Below are 25,770 nucleotides of genomic sequence, written 5' to 3'. Positions count from 1 at the left end.
ATACATGTTTTATACACACTTATATGTATGCATATCATATAATACATGTATAATATATACTTATATAATATATATACATATATGTGTATGTATGATAAATTGGGGTGCCCACAGAGGGAAGGCATTAAAATTAAGGATGATAGCCAGTGAAAAGGCATCTGGAGAAAAAAGCATCTGGAGAATGGAGTGTCACATTCAGGGAACAAGAAGACCATTCTCACTGGATCATACATTATGTGGAGGAGAGTAAAGTATGAGATGACTGGAAAGGTAGGAAAGGACCCAGTTGTAAAGGGTTTTCAATGCCAAAGAGAGGATTTTATATTTGATCCTTGAAGTAATAGGGAGCCACTGGCGTTTTTGAGTAAAAGGTGGGGTGGAGGAGACAATATGTATTCAAATGTAGCATTTCCAATCTCCCCCAATACTCTAATGAAGTACATATAATATATAGATACACATATTTGTATGTGGGTGTTGAGTTGTTCAGTCATTTCAGCCCTGTTCAACTCTTCATGACCCCATTTTGGGGTTTTCTTGGCAAAGATAATGAAGTGGTTTGCCATTTCCTTCTCCATCTAATTTTACAGATGAGAAACTGGGTCAAATAGGGTTAAGTGACTTGTCCAGGGTGACACAGATTTGACCTCAAGAAGATAAGATGAGTCTTTTCAATTCCAAGCTCAGTGCTCTATCCATTGTGCCATCTCCTCTGTGTGGTAAATGAAATGTAATCTCAGAAAGGAAGGCACTGGCAGTGAGTGGATTGGGAAAGGCATCCTGCAGAAAGCGAGATTTGAGTTAAATCTTGAAGGAAGCCAGGAAAACTAAAGAGGGGTAGAGCATTCTAGACATGGTGGACAGCCAGTGTAGTCACAGAGTTGGGAAATGGAGTGCAGGGTTCAAGGGAGAGAGCAAGAAGGTTGATAGATTATAAAATGAATGGAGAGGATGTGTGTGGGAGGGTGAAGTCTAAGAAGCCTGGAAAGGTAGACAGGGGGCAGACTGTGAAGGGCTTTAAATGGAATCCTGGAGGAAATAGGGATCCCTCCCCCTGGAGGTCATTGAGAATGGTCAGACCTATGCTTTAGAAAATTTGGACTTGGTGTAAGGAAATTAAAAAAAAAATTAGAGCTGTCTCAAAGTGGAATGGGGTACCTCATGAGATGTTGGATTCTCTTATGACCAGAAGCATTCACCTGAAGGCGGGATGATTACTTGTTAAGGATGTTGCAGAAAAGGATTCTTTTGCAGGTATTGGTTAGACTGGATAACTCTCCAACTCCATGATCCTGTGAGTCTGTGTTTAAGTGAAAAGTAGCTAGAAGCAATGGAAATCATGGGTTCCACTATATTTGAAAATATACTTCATCTGTGTATGAGTTTTTTAATTCTTCTCATCTTCTTGTTTCTTATTCTAGGCGCAACTTTAGAGGAGATTAATCAGCATTGGGAGTGGTTAGAACAAAACCTGCTGCATACATTGTCTGTATTTGATAATAAAGAAGATATTGCTAGTTTTGTTAAGGGGAAAATAAAGGTAGGTTTCCTTTTCTGAGCTTTATTCCTATAGTTCCTCATTTCTTTTGCTTCCTCTTTCCTAACCTGAATGTTACTTTTACATCTATAACCAGTACAATTTGAACAAATAACATTCCTGGACAAGCATTTAATATAGAATTACTGTGCTTTTGACATAATATGCAACTACCGGCCGATTTTCCGTCCCTGTAGAAATTAATAATCTGGGAAGATTGGCTTCAAGTACTCAATGTCTTAATAGTGAACTTGACATTGTACCACTTGGGGTCCCTTTCTTATTATTTCATTTCATAACACCCAACCTTCTGCCTTCTAAATATTCTATAAAATATGTATTTGTTTCTAAAATACATGAATTTATTCAGTCACGTTGATGTGAATTTAACTGAGGGTAGGGGGTGAGTTTCATGGCTCTACTCTGCCTCCATTGAAAGAGAATCATAGGCTCTTAGGGTTGGAAGGGACCTTAAAGACATCTAGTCCATTGTCTCCTCATGTAAGAATCCCCTTTAAAACAACCCTGACAAGTGACCACTCATTGTCTTAAACACTTCCACTAATTGAGTATTTTGCCATTCCAAGTTTTGGAATCACCGCATTAAAGGCTTTGGGAAAAAGAAAAACATTGCATTTTTCTAATGCTTAGTATAATCCTATCCCATTAAAGCATTTACAAGCATCAGTCCACAGTTCTGCCTTGTTTACTTATAAATGAAGTGCCTGACTTTGATTTGTTTTTGATAGAACAATTAATTCTCAGCTTTAGTTCTGCCGCACCCTCAAGAAAGCTCTAATTTCCTCAAAGGTTGTTGTAAAATATTCAGATTTTTAAGAAAACAATTGTTTTTATTCATATGAATTTAATACATTTCATGCAACATTGAATATGTCAGAGGTGTGGTTGGGGCGGATTATACATTACTTCTCTTAAATAGTTTCAAGATACTATTAGTGCAGAAAATCTGACAGTCATTGCTGTCTATAGTCTAAACCAGAGTTCTTAAGTTGAGGTCTAAGGATACATTTTAGGGAATTTGTGAGCTGTTGGTGGAGGGTGAGGAATAAAACCTCTTTTTAAGATAACTTCTCACTGCAGTTTGGCATTTCCAGGTGCATAGGTGTCATCAGACCGCCAGAGGGATCCCTGACTCAAAAAAGGTTAAGGGCCAGCCCTTGGTTTAGACAGAATGACAACTCAGACATGGTGCCTGCCATACAGGTGGCAACAGGACAGTGTGGTATAGTGGAAGGAGAGCCAGCTTTGGAACTGGAGGACCTGGGCTCAAATCCTGGCTGTCACTTCCCACCTGTGGGACTTTGGGTGGGCCACTTAAATCCCTCTGGGGCAGTCTCCTCCTCTGTAAAGTAGGGAATTGGATTAGATGACTTCTAAAATCCTGTCCAGCTCTAAATTTATGATTTTACAAATCCATTCTATTCAAGAATATTATATGTTAGCTGAAATAGGCCTAGCTAAAATACCAAGGACCTAGAGTAGGGCTGGCAGTAGAGACCAGCAACAGAAACTAGTACTATTGGCTCCTCAGCCCTGACTTGATTTGCATTACCATTTTCTCCTCCCTCCCTCCCTGTACTCCCATCTTCTCACTAGTTACCAAACTGTACCTCTTTAAGCTCCATTTTTGGAAATACAACTTTTATAGATTTAATGATGTTTAAGGAGGTCATCTCCTTAAGGGAACAAAGATTTATATAGCACCTACTAGGTGCCGGGCACTGTGCTAAGCACTTTAGAAATATCTCATTTTGTCCTCACAAACAACCCTAGGAGATAGGTAGTATAATTATCCACATTTTACAGTTGAGGAAACTGAGACAAACAGAGGTTAAGTGTCACACAGCTAGTAATTATCAGAGGGCTGATTTGAACTTAGATATTCCAGATTCCAGGCTCAGCTCTTTATCCACTGCTCCACCTACCAGCTATTGTTAGACTTTTTTAGCCCTTGTGGCCCCCTTCTCTTAGTTGAAAGATGAAATTATTTCACGGTTGAAACAGTCTTGGAAAGACTCTGAAATGAAAAGCCTTTAGATAAAAGCTATGAGAAATCTGCTGAGTCTATAGTTTTGTGAGCCAGTGGTTAGAAAGTGAAGGGCTCTACCCAATCTAAAGCTGTTGGCTACAATGACTGAACTGCACCTTATATGTGGAAAGAGAACAGTGATGCTTGTTTTCCTGTTACTTCTTCTGCCAGAAGTCCTAGGGAATGAAGTATTTCCTATTCACACCCTGAACTTCCCACTGCCTTACAAAGCTTAAGAAAAAAACATTCCTATGAGAGATTCCTGGGTCCCAACTATTTGAGTGCCAGACTTAGAGTTCAGATTCTAAGTCAGCCTTTCCATCACTGTCTTTGTCTCAATTGGGGTGGTAAACCTGTGGCCCTCTAGGTCCTCAAGTGCAGTCCTTTGACAAACCGCTGGAGTTGGGAGGGCCACACTTGAGAACCCAGAGGGCCACATGTGGCCTTGAGGCTGCAGGTTCCCCGCCCCTGGAAATTATGTGGCTAGTTTCCTCATCTGTAAAATGGGGATGATACTGATGCTGCCTCTCTCCCTGGCTTGTTGCAGGGATCAAATAAGATCATGGCTACAAAGTACTCTGCAAAACACTCTATAAATGTGAGTTGTTACACTTGTAATTCCATAGGTTCCTTTTATGTTTTATCATTTCTGCTCATGCCACTGTATCTCATTGGGCTATCTTAACTATTCTAATCTTGTTATTTGATTCCTAATAGAGCTACACATTAATTTCATATGATTTCTTTGTAAAAGTAATAACGATAGTTAACATTTCCACAGCACTTCTAAGTTTTGCAAAGTACAGGTCTTATCTCATCTGATCCTTACAACTCTCTGAAGTAAGCTCTATTGTTTTGTCCTCATTTTTACAGATAAGGAAGATGAGGCTGAGAGAAATTAAGTGACTTGTCTCCTATCAGACAGCATAGAATTCAAATTCAGGTCTTCCAAACCCCAATGCCAGTGTTCTATTCTGAAATTTAATGATTACCAAAGACAAAATTTTTTTTTGATGTAGGATAGAAAAAAGATTATATGAAACAACAAATTTCCATTATGTTCAGCTTTTTTAAAAAAACGTGTCATAAATTTAACATGATACTTTCAAATTAGCCCTGCTTGTTTGTGGTTCTCCCTGAGCTTCCTCTGTTCTCTTCTGTGTATTTAAAAAGATTCTTTACTAATCCTCTTTTCTTCCTTTTCTTCTACTTTGGGGTAATATTATCTCTAGGTCCCTTCTTAAAGATGCATTTTAAAATCTTTTTAAAAAACAACAACAACACCACAGTTTTTGTTTGTTTTGTGAAGAAAGAGGTTTTTGCACAAGTCTTTTCATGGAAAAGGTGTATCGTAGTTTCCACAAAGGTTTTGTGAAATACTGGAAAGAATACTGGATTGGGAAGCAAGAGTCCTAGGTTCAGGTTCTTAGGCTGTCACAAACAGTCTGTGCTCTTTTCCTGGTTTTGTGATCTTGAGCAACTCTGGGCCTGTTTCCTCATCTATACTCGTGGCATTGTTAATTCGAATCCTGAGTCCTGAAGTAAATATTTAAGAAAGGCCTGGCTCTTACTTATTAAGTGTAAAATAGAAGTGGAAACAGGGCCCCTCCCCTTTGCTTCCTCCCTGTGATCTAGGTGTTTCCTGGACAGTATTTATGATTATTCTTGGGAGTCTTAAGCAAATTAAGGATCTTTTTGCCTAATTGCAAAGTGGGGATGAAGTTTTATCAGTTGTTACAAATCTTGAGAACTGGTTACTATGTGCTTTTTACTATATGTTATATGCATTTATGTTTTATATGCTTCTTTTTACTACATATGTTACAATATGCATTTTAAAATGTTTTTTAAAGTCTTTTATAAAAGGCACTTAAGAAATTATACTTTAAACGTATGTCCATTTGTCCTTTTTGTCTCTGGAGCCCTTTAATTAGCTCCCAACAATACAACCCCCCTCCTTTCTCCCCATTTCCTTTCTTAATTAGAAAAGAATCTTTTTGTTCCCAACAGGCCCTGATTGCAGAAGAGACTAGCAGTAAATTAGCAGAACAAGAGGAAGAGCCAGAGAAGTTTCGAGAGGCACTGGTGAAATTTGAAGCCAGATTTAATTTTCCTGAAGCTGAGAAGTTGATAACCTATTATTCTTGCTGTTGTTGGAAGGGCCGAGTCCCTCGTCAGGGTTGGCTGTATCTGAGCATTAACCACCTCTGCTTTTACTCTTTCTTCCTGGGCAAGGAGCGTAAGTGAAGAATTATAAATCATAAACGATCATAAATCATGTCAATCCAATTAGTGTTCATTGAATGTCTACTCTGAGAAAGGCACTGTGCTATAGTGGATACAATGATGAATAAATCATCTGATCCCTCTGCCTTCTGGAAGCTTATAGTCTAGTTGCAAAAACTAAGAAATAGAAATTTATTTAAATATTGCACTATCATTTAATAGTTCAAATCAACAATAGGAGAGATGTCACAAGGCAGTTTGTGATTAAATGCTAAATGAATTATACAGACATGTTTATTTATGTTAATTTAGGTCTTGATTCTAGGGAACTAGATGTTATTTTTGCTACTCTAAAAATCATTTCTCTAGAAGCAGATTTGGTTATGGATTTGCAAGTCATTTTGACTACAATATTGCTTGGAAAAATAATACTGGAACTTATGTTAGAGTAAATAAAATGAATTCTGCTTATCCTGTGTTTTTCACTCATTAACATCAGGGAAACATTTATAAAGTTCCCAGTATCAAATCCTAGCCCTGTTCTTTGTAAGAATTACTGGGTGAGGAGTTTTCCTCCAGAAAGAGAATTATTCACCCTGGTTTACCTTAGGTTCTTTTAAACATAAAGATTTTGCCTTCGTTACAAAGGATGATGTCAGTTGTACATTTCACTTCCTGTCATTCCCCCTCAAAGCCTCTTCTGTGGCCATCATGCACTTTAGATGATAAAATTCAAGAGGTAAAAATGATGGTAATGGAACTCAATGTTTGTTGTAATAATTAAATTTTCAAAGTTGATCTGTTTTAGAGAGAGACAAGTTAGTGTGTATATGGGAAGAAGGTTGGCGGAAAAAATCATCTATAATTAAACAGTGCCTTTCAGAGATATCCACCAGCCAGTTGTTACCTTACTCACCTTCACTCTTCCCTTCTTACCAACCTCACTTCTTGTTATTCCCTATTAGTACCTCTCTATTATAAATGATCTAATCTGCTTTTATCTTTTTCTTAGTCTCATCTTCATGTCACTAACCTTAATTAGAATGTTCTGTGAAATTTGAAAACTGATATTCAATGATTAATTATTGATTGAGAATTTTATCTAATCAGAATCAATATCTGTGAATCAAATTCAGACTTGATAGTATAGGCCTTGTTGGATAGATTCAAATTAGCTCCTGTTAGTCAAATTTGTAAGAGTTTAACTTCCATATTCTCATGGCCAAAGTCCAACCACAGAAATTCTAATCCATAGACTTTGTTTGACCATGGGACTTTCCTGAGGTTTATCTGCCCAGTTTCCCAGGGTTATGGAAATTCCCGCTTTGACTCAGACCAATCATAGCTAACGCTCTGCCTCTTTTCTACTTGTAATTTGTATCATAATCATCTTTTTTTTTTTTTGCTATATAATGTTTGTACTACTTTTGCTTTTCAGTACTACAAAAGAGTTGTTCTATCAGATGCATTCTGGCTGCTGAAGCCTTAGATCCCATTTATTGGCAATTGCTAGCTTTGCTAATAAATTAATCATGCTTGGAACTTTGTGCCTTGGTTTCTCTTTATTACAGATATTTTAACAATTTAACAATTATCTCCCTTCTCCTCTGCCAGTCCACATCCCTCCTTTCCTTTTGAACCTTTCTCAGAAGTCTCCTTTAGAAAGATTTCTGTAATAATTCTCTCATAGGAGATTCATAGGATTTAGAGCCAGAACGGAGCTTAGAGATCACCTAGTCCAATTCATTCATAAGGTAACCATGGCCCCAAAAGTGACTTGCTTACAACCAGAATTAGAAACTGAGTCTTTTGACTATAAGCCCACTGTTTTTTCTCCACTATGTATAGCATTGCCTTACTTCAGAGTTTTACTTCTGTATTGTGTCAGACTTTCCTTTTGTTTATTGTTTGTGTGTGTGTGTGTTACATCATTCTATAATTGCTGATATGTTATTTTTCTAAGTGTTCCTAAGTAATGTCATGCATTGTGAGGTGATAAACCAACTGGATTATAAGGATCAAATGAGATGATTCATGCAAACCATAAATTCCAGCTGTTGTCTTTGTCCCAAGTTCTTTGAGGGACCAGGCTGGGGATTTTTTTTAACCCTTTTGTATCCAACTGCAGCATTTATCACAGTGTCTTGCACAGAATTGTCAATCCTTGGTTTTGGTTACTTTAATTGACTTTAATTAATCAATATTGACCGAATTTTTTCAATCATTTTTGCGTTTTGCAAAATTTTTGCATTTTCTTTAATTATAGAATGATTCATATAATAAGGCAAGTACATGCGCGCGTTCACACACACACACACACACACACACACACACACACACACACACACACACACACACCCTATCTATCTTCATTATTGCATGTATGTAAAAATAAGGCTCTCTAACCTTCCTAGAAAATTAACATATCATTGTTATGCTAATGACAGTAAAGAAATGAATATATAAAGTACTTTGGTCTTGTAAATTAAAATATTGTTTTGCATATCACAGAGGATATTAAAATAGGTAAAAAAAAAGTGAGCAATGAACCTAGTGCTTGATTTGTTCTTCTTCAAAGCCTCTATCAAGACAGTGTGACATAGTGAAAAGAGAAGTTGATGGGGGCACAAGACCTGAATTTGAATCATGGCTGTGCCATTTCTTACCTGTGTGACCTTGGGCGAATCACATAATCTCTGTGGGTCTTAGTTGACCTCCAGTGTAAATATATAATCCTAAATTACTTGACACTATCTTATTGAAGCTGAATCCTCTGTACATGTGAACAAGTTAGGTAATTATTAAAACTCTTTTGCTCTTGTAATCTTGTAATGATAGGCATGTGGCTGTCCTCTAAATTAAGGCTTAATTTTTATGAAGATATAATATGTAGGACTTAAAATCCATTAGATTTTAAATTTCTATTTTATTTAGACTTTATTGAGGAATAAGTAAAAGATAATATGAATACTAATAACTTATGTAGTACTTAAAGGTTATATTACCCTTTAAAATACCTTTCTAGGTGCCTGGGCCATCTCCGGTCATCCTGATTTATATCTTGCCACTGAACCCAGACGGCTCTGGAGGAGCCCTCCCTCACTTCAGTCCAATTCACTTGCAAGTCATGGCGTCACCTTCCTTATGCCATGGTCCTCGTTGAGAACGAAGGACAAACAACAACCACCTTTCTAGGCTCATTTGATGCCTGTAACTTGGTGAGGGAGGTAGGACAGTTTGCTATCAAGTAGCTAGGTAGTTTGTACAGTGTATAAGGGTGCTGGACTTGGAGTCAGGAAGACCAGTTCAGTTCTCATTGGAAATACTTTCTAGCTGCCTGTATGCTAGACAAGTCTTTAAATCTCAGCCTGTGAAATGAGAGTAATAATAGCACCTACCTCACAGGACTGTTGTGATTGTCAAGCTAGACAACCTCCATACTATGATTTGCAAACCTTAAAGCAATATATAAATGCTAGCTGTTTTTATTCGCTATTATCATTATTCTTGTTTTACAGATAAAGATTGCCTTGGAGAGATTATTACTTTTCCGAGGTTCAATAACTTTTTAAGTGGTTGAACTACAACTCAAACATAACATATCTTACTCTAAATCCATTATGGCATAGTATCCAATGGATAGATGACGGATGCGTATGATACTGTACATTTATTACATAATTTAAAAATTATAGAACCAGATGCCTGATTCTATTTAAATGGTATAATTCCATTTAAGCAGTAACTGGTCCTGATTCCTATTTCCTGTTGTTCTAGAAATGGCCTGACCTGATTAGTTTCAGCAAAAGGAAGGAGTCTGGTATATGACTCTAGTGTTTTTAATTTATCTGTACTTTTATATTCTTGTTTATACTGAGCTTGCCTTCCTTTTCCTGTTCTTTTCCTAAATTTTGGTTAGTCTTAAATTAAGTTCTTGAATTGAATAGGTATCTACTATTTTATACATGTACCGCATCTTATTTAATCTTTGATGTTCAGAGAGAGTTCAGTTGTTTTTCAGTCATGTCCAACCTCGTGACCCCATTTGGGGTTTTCTTGGCAGAGATATTAGAGTGGTTTGCCATTTCCTTCTCCAACTCGTTTTACAGATGAGGAAACTGAGGCAAACAGGGTTAAGTGACTTGGCTAGGGTCACACAGCTGCTAAGTGTCTGAGGCCAGATTTGAACTGAGGAAGAGGAATCTTCCTGATTCTAAACCCAACACTGTATCCACTATGCCACTTAAGCTACCCACATATGTATGTACATGTGGGTGTATGTATATGTATAAAATTAGATTTATATATATCATTAAAGCTAGATTTATATATCATTAGATCTATAGCTGTATCTTTATATGTGTAGATAGCATAGATAAGAAGACTGATGACCTGAGTTTGAGATCCTTCTCTGCGTCTGAGTTGCTGTTGAACGCTGGGCAAACCATTCATTATTTTGGGCCTTAATTTTGTGATCTGTAAAATGAAAGGATTGGGCTAGAAGAGACTAAAGTCCCTGTTAGCTCCTAACATTCTGTGAAGTTCATTCTTTTTTTCTCTGAAATTCTTAAAGGCCTGAAAACGGGTGTACTTGTTATTATAAATAATGGAAATAAAATAACTTATTTGATCGTCTATTTTGTTTTCAAAGAGAAAATAGCCCTTGCTAACAGTTCCTATTCAGAAATCTACTACCTTGTTCCCATGATATCATAAGACTTGAGGAAATGAGCAACTTTCTCATTATTGCTAAGAAATGGCTGCTTTTCACTCAGTTTGCTTTCATTTTTGTTTAAATTCATGTTGCATTTTATGGTTTATAGGGTGCTTTCCTCACAATAACTTGTTAGGTAGTTGTAGATAAAGATTTCTGTATCTATGGCCTTGGGAATTTAAATAACTTGCTCAGGGTTACACAGCTGAGTTATCATTTGACCTGGCACTCCTACCCAGGTTTCCTGACTAAGTCCAGCCTGATTTCCACTATACCTCATTGCCTCTCTGTAACTGACATTGATTGATAGGTTTTGTTTTTCCTAGCAGCAAGGTATAGTGGAAAGCTAGTTTTGGAGTCTTGAGGATCTGATTTCAAATCTTAACTCTGCCACTGACTTCTTGTGTGGCCATAATCACTTCATTTTTCTGCATGTCACTTTCTTCCTCTATATAATGATGGGGATAGAAGCCCCTCTCCACCTGGTCTCTTCCAGCTCTGATTCTCTGATACACAGTCACTTGTTTTCTCCTCAGCATTAGCTGGCAAGCCTACAGGAGAATACATAATTTGTGTCCATAAAGGACAGTACAAACAGTAGGTTTTTTCTTTTAATAAAAGAGCTGCATGAAAACTGTTTGTACCCAAATTTGTAAGTCTCTAACACTGTTCTTTGACACAACTGAAATGTTAGGGCTATTTAGAGAAACTTTGCCTGTGAATAATCTTTTAACTTAAAATAATCCCTTTCATAGCTTTTTTTTTGAAAAATACATATATATATATATATATATATATACACACACACACACATATATGTGTATATGTATATATTTATATATATATATATATATATATATATATATATATATATATATTTCAGATGAGTGTTGCCCTTGAAAATAGAATCTTGCAGTTGGTGGTTTAAAAAAAATATTGATTGGCTATTCTTGTGCTTCTAAATATTCCAAAACTTTACACAGGATGATTGTTAACAGTATGCTTTAGAATGATCTTTTTACTTAGATTATTAACCACTGTACTGAATAAATCTCATGACTTTAGAAAATGGTGCCAAAGAGAAAACTGGCCTATGTGCTGTCTCTTGTATACTATGCTCCATCTCTCATCTCTATCCTTTACACTGGCTATTTCCCAGACCTGGAATATTCTTTCCCTTCCAAATTTAAACTCTGAGAATCCCAGGCTTCCTTTAAGATTCAGCTCAAACAGGGGCAGCTAGGTGGCACAGTGGATAGAGCTCTGGCCTTGAAGTCAGGAGGACCTCAGGCACTTGACAGTTACTAGTTGTGTGACCTTGGGCAAGTCACTTAAACCTGATGACCTCACCAAAAGAAAAAAAAGTTTCAACTCAAAGGAAGGAAGAAAAAATTTAATTAAAAAATAAAAAGACAACTTAAGTACAATCTACTCCAGGAGGCCGTTCCTGGTCTCCATTCTTTCCCCACCCCACATCTAGCTGTTAGTGCCATTTCCTGTAAGGTCGTCTTCCATCTACTTTCTATTTATCTTGTATATTCCGATTTATATATGTTGTAGCCCCAACTAGAATGTAAGCTTCTTGGAAGCAAGAATTATTTTTGCTTTTTCTTTGCATCCCCAGAGTGTAGCGCACTGTAAGTGTGCACATGGTAAGTGCTTAATATGTGCTTGTTGATTACATCATTTTCATCTTGATGTGTAATTGCTGACCAGTTTTGCTCTTTAAAAAACAAAAATAAAAAAACTAAAAGGATGTTTTGAGATCTGCATTTATAAAGAACAACAACAACAGCAACAGAAAAAAAAACCAGGGCTATTGTTTTGTGACATATCTAGATTTGACTTGTAAAGGAACATTTTAAGATGAAGATGCCCCATTTTTGCTCTGTTCTATTGCAGTCAAACTCATTATCCCCTGGGTTGATGTTCAGAAGCTAGAAAGAACATGCAATGTCTTCATGACAGACACCATCCGCATTACCACGCAGAATAAAGAGCGAGATTTTTCCATGTTTCTTAACCTCGATGAGGTCTTTAAAATAATGGAACAGCTGGCAGATATGACGCTTCGAAGGCTACTAGATAATGAGATCTTTGAACTGGATCCAGACTTACAGGAGCCAACCCAGATTACCAAGAGGTAAAGGCTTAAATGGATCTTGGGGAGGAACACATTTACATCTGTGTCTTTTATTTCATTAGTTATGGCAACTCTTAAAAATGTAGTCTTGGGGATTATATCTTGTTTGCATTACCTAAATGTTTCTATGCTTGTAATCCAGAGAGCTCCATTCCTAGAAATGTGTGCAATAGATTTTTGTACTCCAGGTTGCTTCCCTTTTATGTTTTCATATATCTCTATCTATCTATCTATCTATCTATCTATCTATCTATCTATCTATATGTGTGTGTGTGTGTATATAGATATATAGATATATATACATATATATCTATATGTATGTATGTATAGATAGATAGATAGATAGATAGATAGATAGATAGATAGATATAGATGTATATTTTTAAAGGGTTGCTATAGGGGCAGCTAGGTGGTGCAGTGGATAGAGCACTGGCCCTGAAGTCAGGAGGACCTGAATTCAAATCTGGCCTCAGACCAGATGCTTTACACTTACTAGCTGTGTGATCCTGGGTGAGTCACTTAACCCCAATTGCCTAAAAATTAAAAAAAAAAGAGGGTTGCTATAAAATACAATTTGGGTGGCCTGTGAAAGGACCCTAAAGCTCTCTGTTCTCTTGGGGAAGCTGGAAGTGAGTCAGAAAAACCTGTATTTTCAGAACTATTTTGTAGAAAAGATTTTGGTTGGTCTGATGTCTCTTCATTTTTGTGCCAGGGTGTCCTTTTTCACAGCCCCGTAACTCACCATTAATAAAAATTAGCATTTTTCATTCACGCCCTGAGTACATATAGTTCCAAGGCATAATAATAAGGTTGGTAACAAATCAAATGAGTTACTTCATGCCCTGCTTGTCCCTTTAAGGAAACCAGGTTCAAATTTTTGGCCTGAGGTTCAAACCAGGGTTTGAACTTGACTGTGGTTTCTGACTCTGGTTTATTAGTGACAGCTGGATTGCTGCAAGGCTATTTCTTGAACATAATTTGAAAAAATGTTTAATTGGCTGTTTTGGCTATACTTTTTTAAAAATTACACAGTTACCCACAGTTTGACTGCTAGTAGTTTTGGGAAGTTCCTTGTTTTAATTTTCTCTTTTTCAAATTTTAGTGACTTTTCTTGAAAATAAGGAGATCCAAAGAATATAAACTTTTTGTCTTTGGGTGGTAGCCAGTTCATAGAATCCTAGTTTAGAGTTTATATGCTTAGTATTTGGTACTTCCATAATCATAGTGTCTCTGACTTTAAAATAAAGGATGTTTAAGTCCCTTGTTGACTGGCGACATCAATTGTAAACCTATAGCTCATAAGAAGACTAGGAAATATTAATACAGGCATACCTCGGAAATATTGTGGGTTCAGTTCCAGACCACCACAATAAAGCAAATATCACAATAAAATGAGTCATGAATTTTTGGTTTCCAGTGCATATAAAAGTTATGTTTATACTATACTGTGATCTATTAATTGTTCAGTAGTATCATGTCTGAAAAAACCAATGTACATACCTTAATTTAAAAATGTTTAATTGCTAAAAATTGCTAACCATCATCTGAGCCTTCAGCAAGCCAATATTTTTGCTGGTGCAGGGTCTTGCCTTAATGTTGATGGCTGCTGACTGATGAAGGTGGTGGTCGCTGAAGGCTGTGGCAATTTCTTAAAATAAGACAGCAATGATGTTTGCACATCGATTGGCTCTTCCTTTCACTTGGAACACTTAGAGGCCATTGTAGGGTTATTAATTGGCATAATTTCAGTATTGTTGTGTCTCAGAATAGGGAGGTCCAGTCTGTGGAGCAGTCAGAACACACCCAACATTTACCTTTTTAATTCACATTCTTACATGGGCATGGTTCATGGTGCCCCAAAACAATTACAATAATAACATTAAGATCACTGATCACAGATCACCATAACAGATGTAATAATAATGAAAAACTTTGAAATATTGTGAGAATTACCCAAATGTGACACAGAGACATGATGTTAGCAGATGCTATTGGAAAAATGGAGCCAATAGACTTGCTCAGTGCAGGGTTGCCACAAACCTTCAATTTGTAAAAAATGCAATATCTGTAAAGTGCAATAAAGCAAAACACAATAAAACAAGGTATGCTTGTAATATCCTAGATATCATATCATCTCTCTTGGTTTCACCATTGCCATGTAAGATAGGGAAAGCCAGTTATGCTCATAACAGATGAGAGAAATAAGACAGAGAGGTTATGACCTGGCTCCAACAATACATTTAGTTACTACAGGAACCAGAATAAGAATTCGTTCAGGTGCTTTGACTTCCAGCCCACTGCTCTTTCTGCTTGTTCATCAGGCCTGGGTTTTCTATTATATCCTCATTTTAAAGGGAACTTGTTTTCAAAGGAGGGTCAGTCACCAAGATTCCCCCTCCTCCATGGTTTTCTCACGTATCTCAGTGTGACCTTAGTAGCTATGGTTCATGAAGCCACATACCTGTTGCTTCTTTAAGACTGAACAAAGTCAAACCTAACTTGTCACTTCTGTCCTTGTCTCTGTGTATCGCTCCACTTTTAATAGTGTGGGTGAAGTAGAAATACTTTCTTGTCATATTAACCACTAAGTCCAACACTGTCAAAATGAGGAGATTAGATAAGAGCTGAGACACAGATGTCTAATTCTAGAGGCATGCCACCCTAATTAATAGTCAAGTTTGGCAGATCATCCCTCTTGCTTATGCATTTGGGGCAAACAGTTGTTTTTCTGGTCTTATTGTTGTTGTTATTCAGTTGTTTTCAGCTTTTTATGACCCCATTTGGGTTTTTCTTCACAAAGATAGCGGAGTGGTTTGCCGTTTCCTTCTACTCATTTTACAGATGAGGAAACTGATACAAACAGGATTAAGTGACTTGCGTAGGGTCACATAGCTAGTAAGTATCTGAGGTGGGATTTGTACTTAGGTCTTCCTGGCTCCAGGCCCAGAGCTTTATCCACTGCACTACCTGGATGCCCCAGTTAAAAATATGCCAAAGGACACTTTGGGGATGTCCGTAAAATAAACTTTGGTTTCCATTTTTAGCAGTAGAAAGGAGTACTCTTTTCTCTAATACCTTCTTAGGTCTATGTAATCAACAAAACAATAAATCAAGCCCCAGATCTGTAGCATTTGCCAATTTTTAAAATGTAAATATTCACACTAAAAATTTAATAATCAGCTCTTTCAAACTGGTCAGAGTTGGCTCCAGCACACCCAGAGGAGCAAGAAATAAAGACAGAAGAGGATGAGAGACAAATAGTATAAATAGCAAGCAATGGTAGAAGTGTCACCTAGAGTTGCTGAAAATGTGTATGAAACATCTCATGCAAAGAGCATATTTGACATAATAAGGGGAAAAATGTACTTTGCTCAGGAAAAAAAAATGTGTGTGTGTGTGTGTGTGTGTGTGTGTGTGTGTGTGTGTGTATATATATATATATATATATATATATAGTTTTCCAGTCATTTTTCCTAAAAGTAAAAGGTTGTCTTACTACCTAACAGATATCTATTCTCATTTTTTTAAATTTAAAATATACATATGTATATACCAATATATACATGTATGGAGATATGTAGAGCAGGATTTGGTCCCTGGTGTTCTTGGCTTCAAAGCTGGTACTTTAACTCCTATATCAGGTCCCTCATTAAATACTTGTTCATGGGTGGTTGATTTTGTTCTTTGAGTTTTTTATTTTTTATTTTTTGAGGCAATCAGAGGTAAGTGACTTACCCATAGCTAGTAAACTAGTCTGAGGCTGGATTTGAACTCAGGTCTTCCTGACTCCAGGGCCAGTGCTCTATCTACTGCTCCACCTAACTGCCACTTTGTTCTCTGCTTTTAATAGTAATATCTAGAGGGTGAGGGCAAAAACTTTTTTCCCCTCCTACATGTATTTTTGTAGTTTAGTTCCTAGTATAGCATGGATGCTCCAGATATATTGATTTCTGAGACTGCTTGGGAGACATGAAGTAAATTTAATTTGTATTCTGTTGCTTACATTAACAGCTGCTTTACTCAGTTCCATAAGCACACACTTGGGAATGTATAAGACTGAAGTTTATTCTGCTTAGCCCCTGGCCTGCTGCATGGGTGTGTGTGTGTGTGTGTGTGTGTGTGTGTGTGTGTGTGTGTGTGTGTGTGTGTGTGTGTGTAAGCTGTGGACTAGAAACTTCATTCTTCCATTTCCTTAAAGCACTTTGGGGAGTAGAAGAGGAAAGATGTTTTGTGTAAACACAAGTTTAAGAGATAAAATGTGCAGAGTGCTTTCTCTTAATACTTGGGCTTTGAGAGAAATCCATGTAGATAGTATTTCTGCTTTTTTTTTCCAGATTAATGCCCAACAGGTTAATCTTTCTTAAGATGCAAATAAATATCTTTTTAAAATTATGCTTTATAGCTTTTTACACAGAGACACTTTGCAGGCAGCTAACAGAACTGGAGAACTGTGGATCTTCTTAATGAGATGAAACTGATAGCAGAATTAGTGAGCCTGCTGTCTCTATAAACATCCTTAGTCCAAAAGGCCAGTGGAGGTTGTGCAAGGCATTTATTTTTTCATTATGTAAATGGAAAATATTTTCATGCTGAGGTAACCGAGACATATCCTGATTCTGCTTAGTCACAATGGCAGATCCCTTCACCAGCTTATCTGACATCCTTGTGTTTTGGGAAGAGATTAGATATTTCAGCAGGTTTTTATCCTTTTCTCACAAAAGGAAGACTTTTTCATCAGCTTTAATAGTATATCTATCTGAGCAGCCTTCCTACTTAAAATATTAAACCCAGTGTTAGTTGCTAATCAGCTGTGTAAAGCTGCTCCCTCAGCTTCTTATGGGTTAAGGCTTTCATTGTCTGTAGTATTATGCATGGAGAAAATTTTTTTAATGATACCACTTTCCTCTATAAAATCCTACTTTGATCCTTCATCATGGTGTAGAGGTGATCCTGTGTTCTTGAAGGCTAGGCGAATAGAGTGAAAATGGTGCTGGAAAGTCTTCAGGAATGACCCCAACTATGGCTTGAGTCTGTTTTCTAAGAACTAACCTAGCTAATTACAGAGAAGTTTGTTACCAATAGGATAGCCATTTGGTGATGAGGTTTTATGGCCATAGCAATTTATGAAAGAAAGAAAAATATAAAATGGCTATTAGTCCTATGCAGACTCCTGATTTCTGCAATCACATTGATAGAATGGCAGAGAAGGAGTTGGAGGATGCTAAGACAGATTTTCCATCATCTGTAAGCTTTAATTTGATTGTTGGCATGTAAATGTAAGATACTTGTCCAGTGACCAATGATGAACATACATATTGCTGGGGAAAACCCTGGTGTTCTTACTATAAATGAAACCAGAAGAAAGAAAGAAATGGAAGATGAATGGGAAGATGACTCACAGGGACTCCTTGGAACAGAGTCAAAGAAAGATGTTGGTAGAATTGGCATTTGTATGACCCTGGGCAAGTCATTTAACCCTGTTTGCCTCAGTTCTTCATCTGTAAAATTAAGCTGGAGAAAGAAGTGGCAAATCACTCCAGTATCTTTGCCAAGAAAAGCCCAAATGGGGTCATGAAGAATAGGATGTAACTGAACAACAACAACAAAAAAAAAAAGCCGACAACAAAGGCAACAAAAAATTATTTAATGAGATGTCAGCTTTACATATTAAAAATACTTAATAAATGCTTTTTAATTCATCCATTCCATTCATTCACCTATTTTATATTACAGCACTGATGATAAATATTTGCAAAAAGACAGCACTGAAAATATTTACAGAGTATGCAACATCAGTTAAGAGGCAGAGATTTTCTATGAAGATCTTGATAGTACTGTGTGTGCCTCTTCAAATTATCTGACAGCACTTTGGCTCTCTTTTGTTCTTTTGCTCCCATAATATTATATAATATGATGCATATTATATAATATATATATATAAACATAGTTATAAATATGTATATCTATGTACATATAGATATAACAGGCATGGTACCCAGTGTGGCATCTATATCCTTCATATCTCTTTCTGGGCTTCTTAACTCACCTTAGCATGCCCTCATGCTGGTAGGTATGGAGGGATTATTTTCAGGGCTAGGGGGGTGACAAGGGTCACCATGTGTCTACGACTTACTCTCAAGGTACTAGGGATAACCACCATGTAGGAGAAATGCATGTACACCCTCACAACTGTAGCTCCTGAGTCCTCACCAGCATGCTTCCTATTTACATAGATTAATCAAAATGACCATATTAATTCTTAAACATGAGACATTTACTGAAAAGTCAAAAGTAAGAATAATCATGACATGAATTTTATCCAGCAAAAGGCAGGAATAACCAAAACATAACAGTGCCCATTAACTTGGGTCACAGTCATTTACTAGGGTCCACAGTGGGGAGAAAAAGAGGGAACACATAGAAATCTAGCAGTGAGGCACATGAGTAGGGAAACTCCAGTGCCCAAGGAATTTATGACTCTGAAATGTAACCGGATGTACATCTTTTTGTTGGGAAACATTCTACACCATACATACATGCTTCTTTTAAGAGCCTTTCCTGTTCTCCTGTTGGCCAAAGCCTTTTTCTGCTACTCTGAGGTCTACAAAGCAATGTTAAGCTCCTTTTGCTAACAGAACTCTTAAGCCTAGTATCTTCATAGCTTGCCATGTCTACAACCTTTGCTAGATGCTGAGGCAGCATGATAATTTTTCAGTGGAATTAATTCTGAGATCTGCAGAGCTATTCAGGGCTTGCTTTCTATAGGCTTTGAGAGGTTTTCCCCTCTTAAGTCATAGATGGAAGTAAGGGCAATATAAGCAGCAAGCCTTTAAGAGGTTTCACTTCTCTCAAGCTATGGATGGCACTAGACAGCAACGCAGTCTTTTTCTTTCTTCTCCTCCTCTTCCTCTTCTTCTTCTTCTTCTGGCAATGGGGTTAAGTGACTTGCCCAGGGTCACACAGCTAGTAAGTGTTATGTGTCTGAGGCCAGATTTGGACTCAGGTCCTCCTGAATCCATGGCCAGTGCTCTATCCACTACACCATCTAGCTGCCTCCCCCCCAGCTAGTTCTTCACCCACGGCATAAGATGCTGCTTTCACCAATTATCATTTAAGCATTGAAGCTTTCCTCCAATCAGATCAGCTCACCACATTAGCTGCAGAGCCTGCATGTCAGTTGTGTTCAACTCCTGTCAGTTTGTTGGCTCCTTGGCTTGTTGGTTCCATAGACTTCTTGTTCAGGCTTTTGGTTTTTGTAAGCAGCTTCTCACTCCCATCTTCTCTCATTTCTCTCTTGCACTCATCTTCTTTTTAGTCATTGGCTCCCAGTCTTCTGTGCCTCAAATCGTAGCCTACTTCCTTAGGATGAGTAACCCAAAATCTATATTTTGTGTCAGATATTATGACACAAATAATCATTATGCAACACCGTGGTCCCCAAAGAATTATTTAATGAAATTTCCCAACCATAAACTCCAAAGTCTAGAGAATAGTTATATTTAAATGAGTAACTAAGGAACAATGCATGGTAGCCATCTCATGAAAGCCACCTTTCACTCTGAGGAATTGTTTTCTCTCAAGTCCTGTCAGAACTTTTATCTAAGGCGTTAACTTTTCTTTCAAGTTCTACGAGCACAGCTGCTTTTCTCTACGAGTCAAATGAAATATCATTCTTCTGCCTCTTTCAACAAATAAATGTCCACATAAGAAAGGGGCAATATGTGCATAAGACATTTGTCATATAACTCTTTGGAAGGAACAGACATGTCATTTTTAACCTCTCCACACCCCTTATGCCTAGTGCAATGGCTTGGGCACATCCTAAGTGCTTAATAAACATTTATGGGATTATTTAATTGAATCTCTGTTGATAGAAGGAGACTCAGCAGACTTCTGTAAAGGATAGATCCTTAAAAAAATTTGTAGCAAGAAAGGTGCCCTAGGTACTGCAAAGCTTTGTGAATATACAAAGAAGCAAAGACACTATTGACCCTAAATGCCCCAGGTCTCTTGTAATTTTGAATGCTGAGGTACAGTTTGTTGTATCTTTACATATTTTTTTAAAACCTTGTACTCTGAATAATTTCTTTAATAAAGTCATGGTTTTTATAGCAAAATTCCCCATCCTCTGCAACCATGACATTTGTTTTATGTGACTGAGTGTACTTTTGATTGACACTTATTCTTTATATATAATTACATGTGCTTAAGGTGGCATACTTTTTAAAGAAGGAGAAAGCTACCAACCTACCTGCATGCCTCTTTAACCTAGGAACAGCAGCTAAATACTGAAGACCAAGGATATTGGGAAACATGGTGGAAGTGGTGGGGGTGGGGTTGTAGAGGATAAAAGGGAACATGATTGTGTGGCCTAAGAGGCAGAGACACGAATTAAGCACCCAAAGCAGTAATCTAGAAGAGAGGCAATGGGATCCTGACCTCAGGCAAAGGGAAGTTGGAACCAAAAGGAGGATATGGAGTCAGAAGACACTGTGATAGTAGAGTTGATAGGCCTTGGCAACTGGTCATGGAGGGTGAAGGGGGAAGAATCAAAGGTAGCTAAGGTTTTGAGCTTAGTCAGCCAAGAAAATAGTGGATCATCAATAGACATAGAGAAGCCAGAAGCATGAGTGCATATGGAGGGTGAAGTGAGTATGGTCTTCTAGATGTTGTTAGAAGTAATGGGGGGACATCCAAGTAGAGTTTAGCATACAGATGAAAATGCTGACCTGGAGCTCAAGATAACCAGGAGAGCTAGACACAGGGAAATCTTTCAGAGGAAGCTGACAGTAGAATTCATGGGAATAGTAACCAAGGGAGAATTTGGAAAGGGAGAAGAAAAGAGTGCCAAAGACTGAGCCGTAAGGCTTAACGTTGTAGAGGAAAAGAAGTCGGTAAAGTTCTGAGACTGTATTGCACTCTGGCGAAGCAAAACTGCAGGAGGCACCTGAGAAAAAACATTAGCCTAAAAAAGGTGGATACAAATATGTGTAGGATATGCATAAATATGTGTAAATATAAATATAAAATATGTGTAATAATATGTATAAAATATGTAGAGCAAGGATTCTTACCATGTTTTTGTATCCTGGACTCTTTAGTAGTCTGGTAAAGCCTATGGATTCCTTCTCAGAATGTTTTCTTTTTTTGGTTTGTTTTTGTTTTGTTTTGTTTTGTTTTGGGGCAAGGCAGTTGGGGTTAAGTGACTTCCCAGGGTCACACAGCTAGTCAAGTGTCTGGTATGAGACAGTATTTGAAGTAAGGTTCTCCTGACTCCAAGGCCAGTGCTCTATCCACTGTGCCACTGAGCTGCCCCCACAGAATGTTTTTAAATGTACAAAATAAAATACAAGGAATTACAAAGGAAATAATTTATATTGAAATAAAGATATAGTTTTTTTCCCCCTAAGTACATGAAATACCTGAAACCTATCCACAGATCTTTTGGGGTAACCTATGTTAAGAACCTCTGATATAAAGAGAGCCCAAAAGCTCTTAAAGAAATTGATTGGGGGCAGCTAGGAAGCACAGCTGACAGAGCACCAGCCCTGGAGTTAGGAGGACCTGAGTTCAAATGTGACCTCAGACACTTGACACTTAATAACTGTGTGACCCTAGGCAAGTCACTTAACCCAATTGCCTCACAAAAAAAAAGAAAGAAAGAAATTGGTTGATTAAATAGAACTTTGATTAAATAGAATTTAAATCAGAATAAATAGTAGATTAATTCGAACTGAAAACTGAGTCAATAGCTGAAGCAGCAGGAGTGTGAACCAAATATCTTAAATATGCTACAGGTTATGGAAAAAACTAATCATGAGTGTGTGTGTGTGTGTGTGTGTGTGTGTGTGTGTGTGTGTGAGACACAGAGAGAGAGAGAGAGAGAGAGAGAGAGAGAGAGAGAGAGAGAGAGAGAGAGAGAATAATATGTGTTAGGGAGTGGGCAAATATGAATCCTCCCACCCTTCCTGTGCTTTGGTAATATTCATCTGTGATTCATCACACCCCCATATGTTCACCTCTGCCTCACCCATCTCCTAAGGGGAGAGTGACATCTTCCAAAAGGAAGAAGAAAATATTTGGCTTGTAGAAATAGGTTTGTAAGATACACAGGTTAATAAATGTTGGGATTGCTTAGCATATACTTCGGTAATTAGGAAATATTGACTAATACAAAATTTCTAAAACAATTTGTGTTTAATTTAGCATTTTTTCTTTCTTGCCTTCTCTTCCTCACACCTCCCAATAATGATCTGAAGGGTTAAAGTATTTTGCCATATGTGTGTGTGTGTGTATGTGTATGTATATGTGTGTGTATGCATATAGCAAAATATATGCACACACATATACATACGCACACACACACTCACACACACACACACACACACACACACACACACACACACACACATCCTTTGGGGCTAGCAGTATGGTATGGTGAAAAGAGAACTGAATTTGGAATCAGAGGAACGGATTCACATGCCAGGTCTGCTGCCTCTGTGACCTCGGGCCTCCAGTGTCTGGATCTCATTTTCCTTATCTGTAAAATGAGAAGATTGGACTAGATGACCCAAAAGATCTCTCCAGCTCTAAATCTATGATCCTGTGAATTCAATTCTCCCCATGCCCAATTTTGGAGGGATAGGCTTAGACAACTTTCAAAGCTGCTGTGTGACCTCTTTAAGGCCAATAGATGCCTTACATTTAGTAAACTGTGACTTTTTGTTGTACTGTAACTAAAACCCTATTGACTTGAAATTTGTGTAGAGCTTCTGCTTGTATTCAGGTGATTTTCTCTGAGTAATTTGTGCTCTAGGTCAGTAGCTTCCAGTGTTGTTTAGGTATATATAGAAATTCCATGAAAATAGGCTGTGGTCATTGGCTTTTTTACCCTTCTTTCCCTTTTGGGGATTGGGGGGTAAGGAAATTTTTTTAAAAAAAGATAAAATGGTTCTATGACCTCTTACAGAATTGGCTTCCAAATCTTTACCAACTTTCACAATGTATTTGTGGTTCAGGTAGATGGTACTAGTAAGTATTAATCATATTTTTCAGATAAAGAAATTGAGCTCTAAAGAGTAAAATTGAAGCCTCCTGATTCCAGGGCAGGTCTGTACCCTATTTGACACAGTCACTAGATATACTATAGTCAACATTGTGGTAGTGCTAAGGTTTCTTTAGGCATCCACATTTCCTAGTTTTTATTCTCACAGATAAGGAATTTCTATAGATTTTTCCCTTTAGTTTTCCCATTGACATCAAGTAAAATGGATTTCAGGTTCTTTTTTAGCTATCATTTCTTTCTTTCCTTTCTAAATACTATCTCTGGTTATCTAGAACCGGAAAACATCTTAAACCTAACTTATTGAGTTTGGGACATTCTAAGGAAATTTTCCTTAGACTAGTAATTTTCAAACTTTTTGGTCTTAGGACATTCTTATATTCCTATCAAAAACTTTACTATTAAAAATGATTGGGAACCCCAAAGATCCTTTGTTTATGTGAGTTATAGCTATCAATATTTACCGTATTCTAAAAATTAAAACTGAGACATTTAAAAAATATTTATTTTCATTTTAAAATAACATTATATGTTTATATAAATAACACATTTTAATGAAAATAGCTATATCTTCCAAAACAGAAAAAAAGTGAGAAGTATCATTGTTTCATATATTTTTACAAATCTCTTTAATGTCTGGCTTAATCGAAGATAACTGGATTTTCATGTCTGTTTCTGTATTCAATGTGTTGGAATATGTTGTTTTGGTTGGAGTATATAAGGAAAATCTGGCCAAGCAAACGATGTCCTAGTCTTTTTATGAAAATGGTTTTGACCTCATTGACCTCCTGAAAAATTCTCAGGGACCTTCCTCCCACCCCACCCAAGAATTCTCAGGCCACACTTTGAGAACTGCTTTCCTAGAGCATATGAATCATATGTTTTAGTCTGATGCCTTATCATGGAATGAGAATGAACTTTGTCCTCTGAGGATCAGTTTAGCCAAATTTGGAGAGCTTCTTCACTAAAGATCTGGGGATGAAGTGATAGATGTTTTTTTCTAACCACAACATTTTGCATAGACCATTGATCAAGGTATGGAGAAATTTGCATTGGCTGTGGGAATAATGATGACTTAAGTACATTGAAAAATCCATAATTTTATCAAATGAGACAAAATTTCATATACTGAATTATGGATCAAATAATCTATTCAGTAAATAGATGAATTTTACTAATGACTGAGCACAAAAAGGATAAGTTAAATTTCACTTTCCACCTAGCCCTATGGTTTTTAGTTCAAATCCCAAATTAAAGAATATTCTAGTTTACTATATATGCAGTTTAAATAGCTGATCTTTTAAAATCAACAAATATTTTAATTTTAATATTTTAATTAAAATTTTAAAGAGAGAACAAACAGAAGAAAATAGGATGGAGGGAAATGCACAGTTAGTACTCAGTACTGTGAATGTGAATGGAAAGAACTCACCCATAAAACAAAAGCAGATAGGAGAGTGGATTAGAAACCAGAATCCAACAACATGTTGTTTACAAGAGCTACACTTGAAACAGAGGACACACACTGAGTTCAAAGAAGGGGCTGGAGCAGAATCTATTATGCTTCAGGTAAAGTTAAAAAGGCAGGGGTAGCAATCATGATCTCAGACAAAGTAAAAGCAAAAGTAGACCTAATTAAATGGGATAAGCAAGGAAATTACATTTTGCTGAAAGGCACCATAGGCAATGAAGTGATATCAGTAATAAACATATATGCACCAAATGATATAGCATCCTCTTTCTTAAATTCCTAAAAGTTAAATGAATTACAGGAGGAGATAGTAAAACTATACTTATAGGGGATCTCAATTTTCCCCTTTCTGAGATAGATAAATCTAACTATAAAATAAATAAGAAAGAAGCCAAGGAGATTAATAGAATGTTACAAAAGTTAGATATGTTAGACCTCTGGAGAAAACTGAGTAGGAATACATTTTTGTTCTCAGCTGCACATGTCACTTTCACAAAAACTAACCATGTATTAGAGCATAAAAACCTCACAAACAAATGCAGAATACCCTTTTTAGATCATAATGCA

General features: G+C 37.0%; 1 protein-coding gene across 1 annotated transcript in view; it reads left to right on the top strand.

Annotated features, from left to right (window-relative positions):
• The window catches only part of TBC1D8 (TBC1 domain family member 8), a 132,979-nt gene that overhangs the window by 76,924 nt on the left and 30,285 nt on the right, over nt 1-25,770 (top strand). Inside the window, 3 exon segments of the mRNA XM_020992866.2 lie at nt 1,422-1,540; nt 5,598-5,826; nt 12,430-12,670. Coding sequence (XP_020848525.1) covers nt 1,422-1,540; nt 5,598-5,826; nt 12,430-12,670 — 589 coding nt within the window.

Source organism: Phascolarctos cinereus, unplaced genomic scaffold (assembly GCF_003287225.1).
Source record: "Phascolarctos cinereus isolate Bilbo 61053 unplaced genomic scaffold, phaCin_HiC Scaffold_726;HRSCAF=1367, whole genome shotgun sequence".
Lineage (NCBI taxonomy): Eukaryota > Metazoa > Chordata > Mammalia > Diprotodontia > Phascolarctidae > Phascolarctos > Phascolarctos cinereus.
Note: the sequence above shows the minus strand (reverse complement) of the source record. Positions and strands in the feature narration are given on the sequence as shown.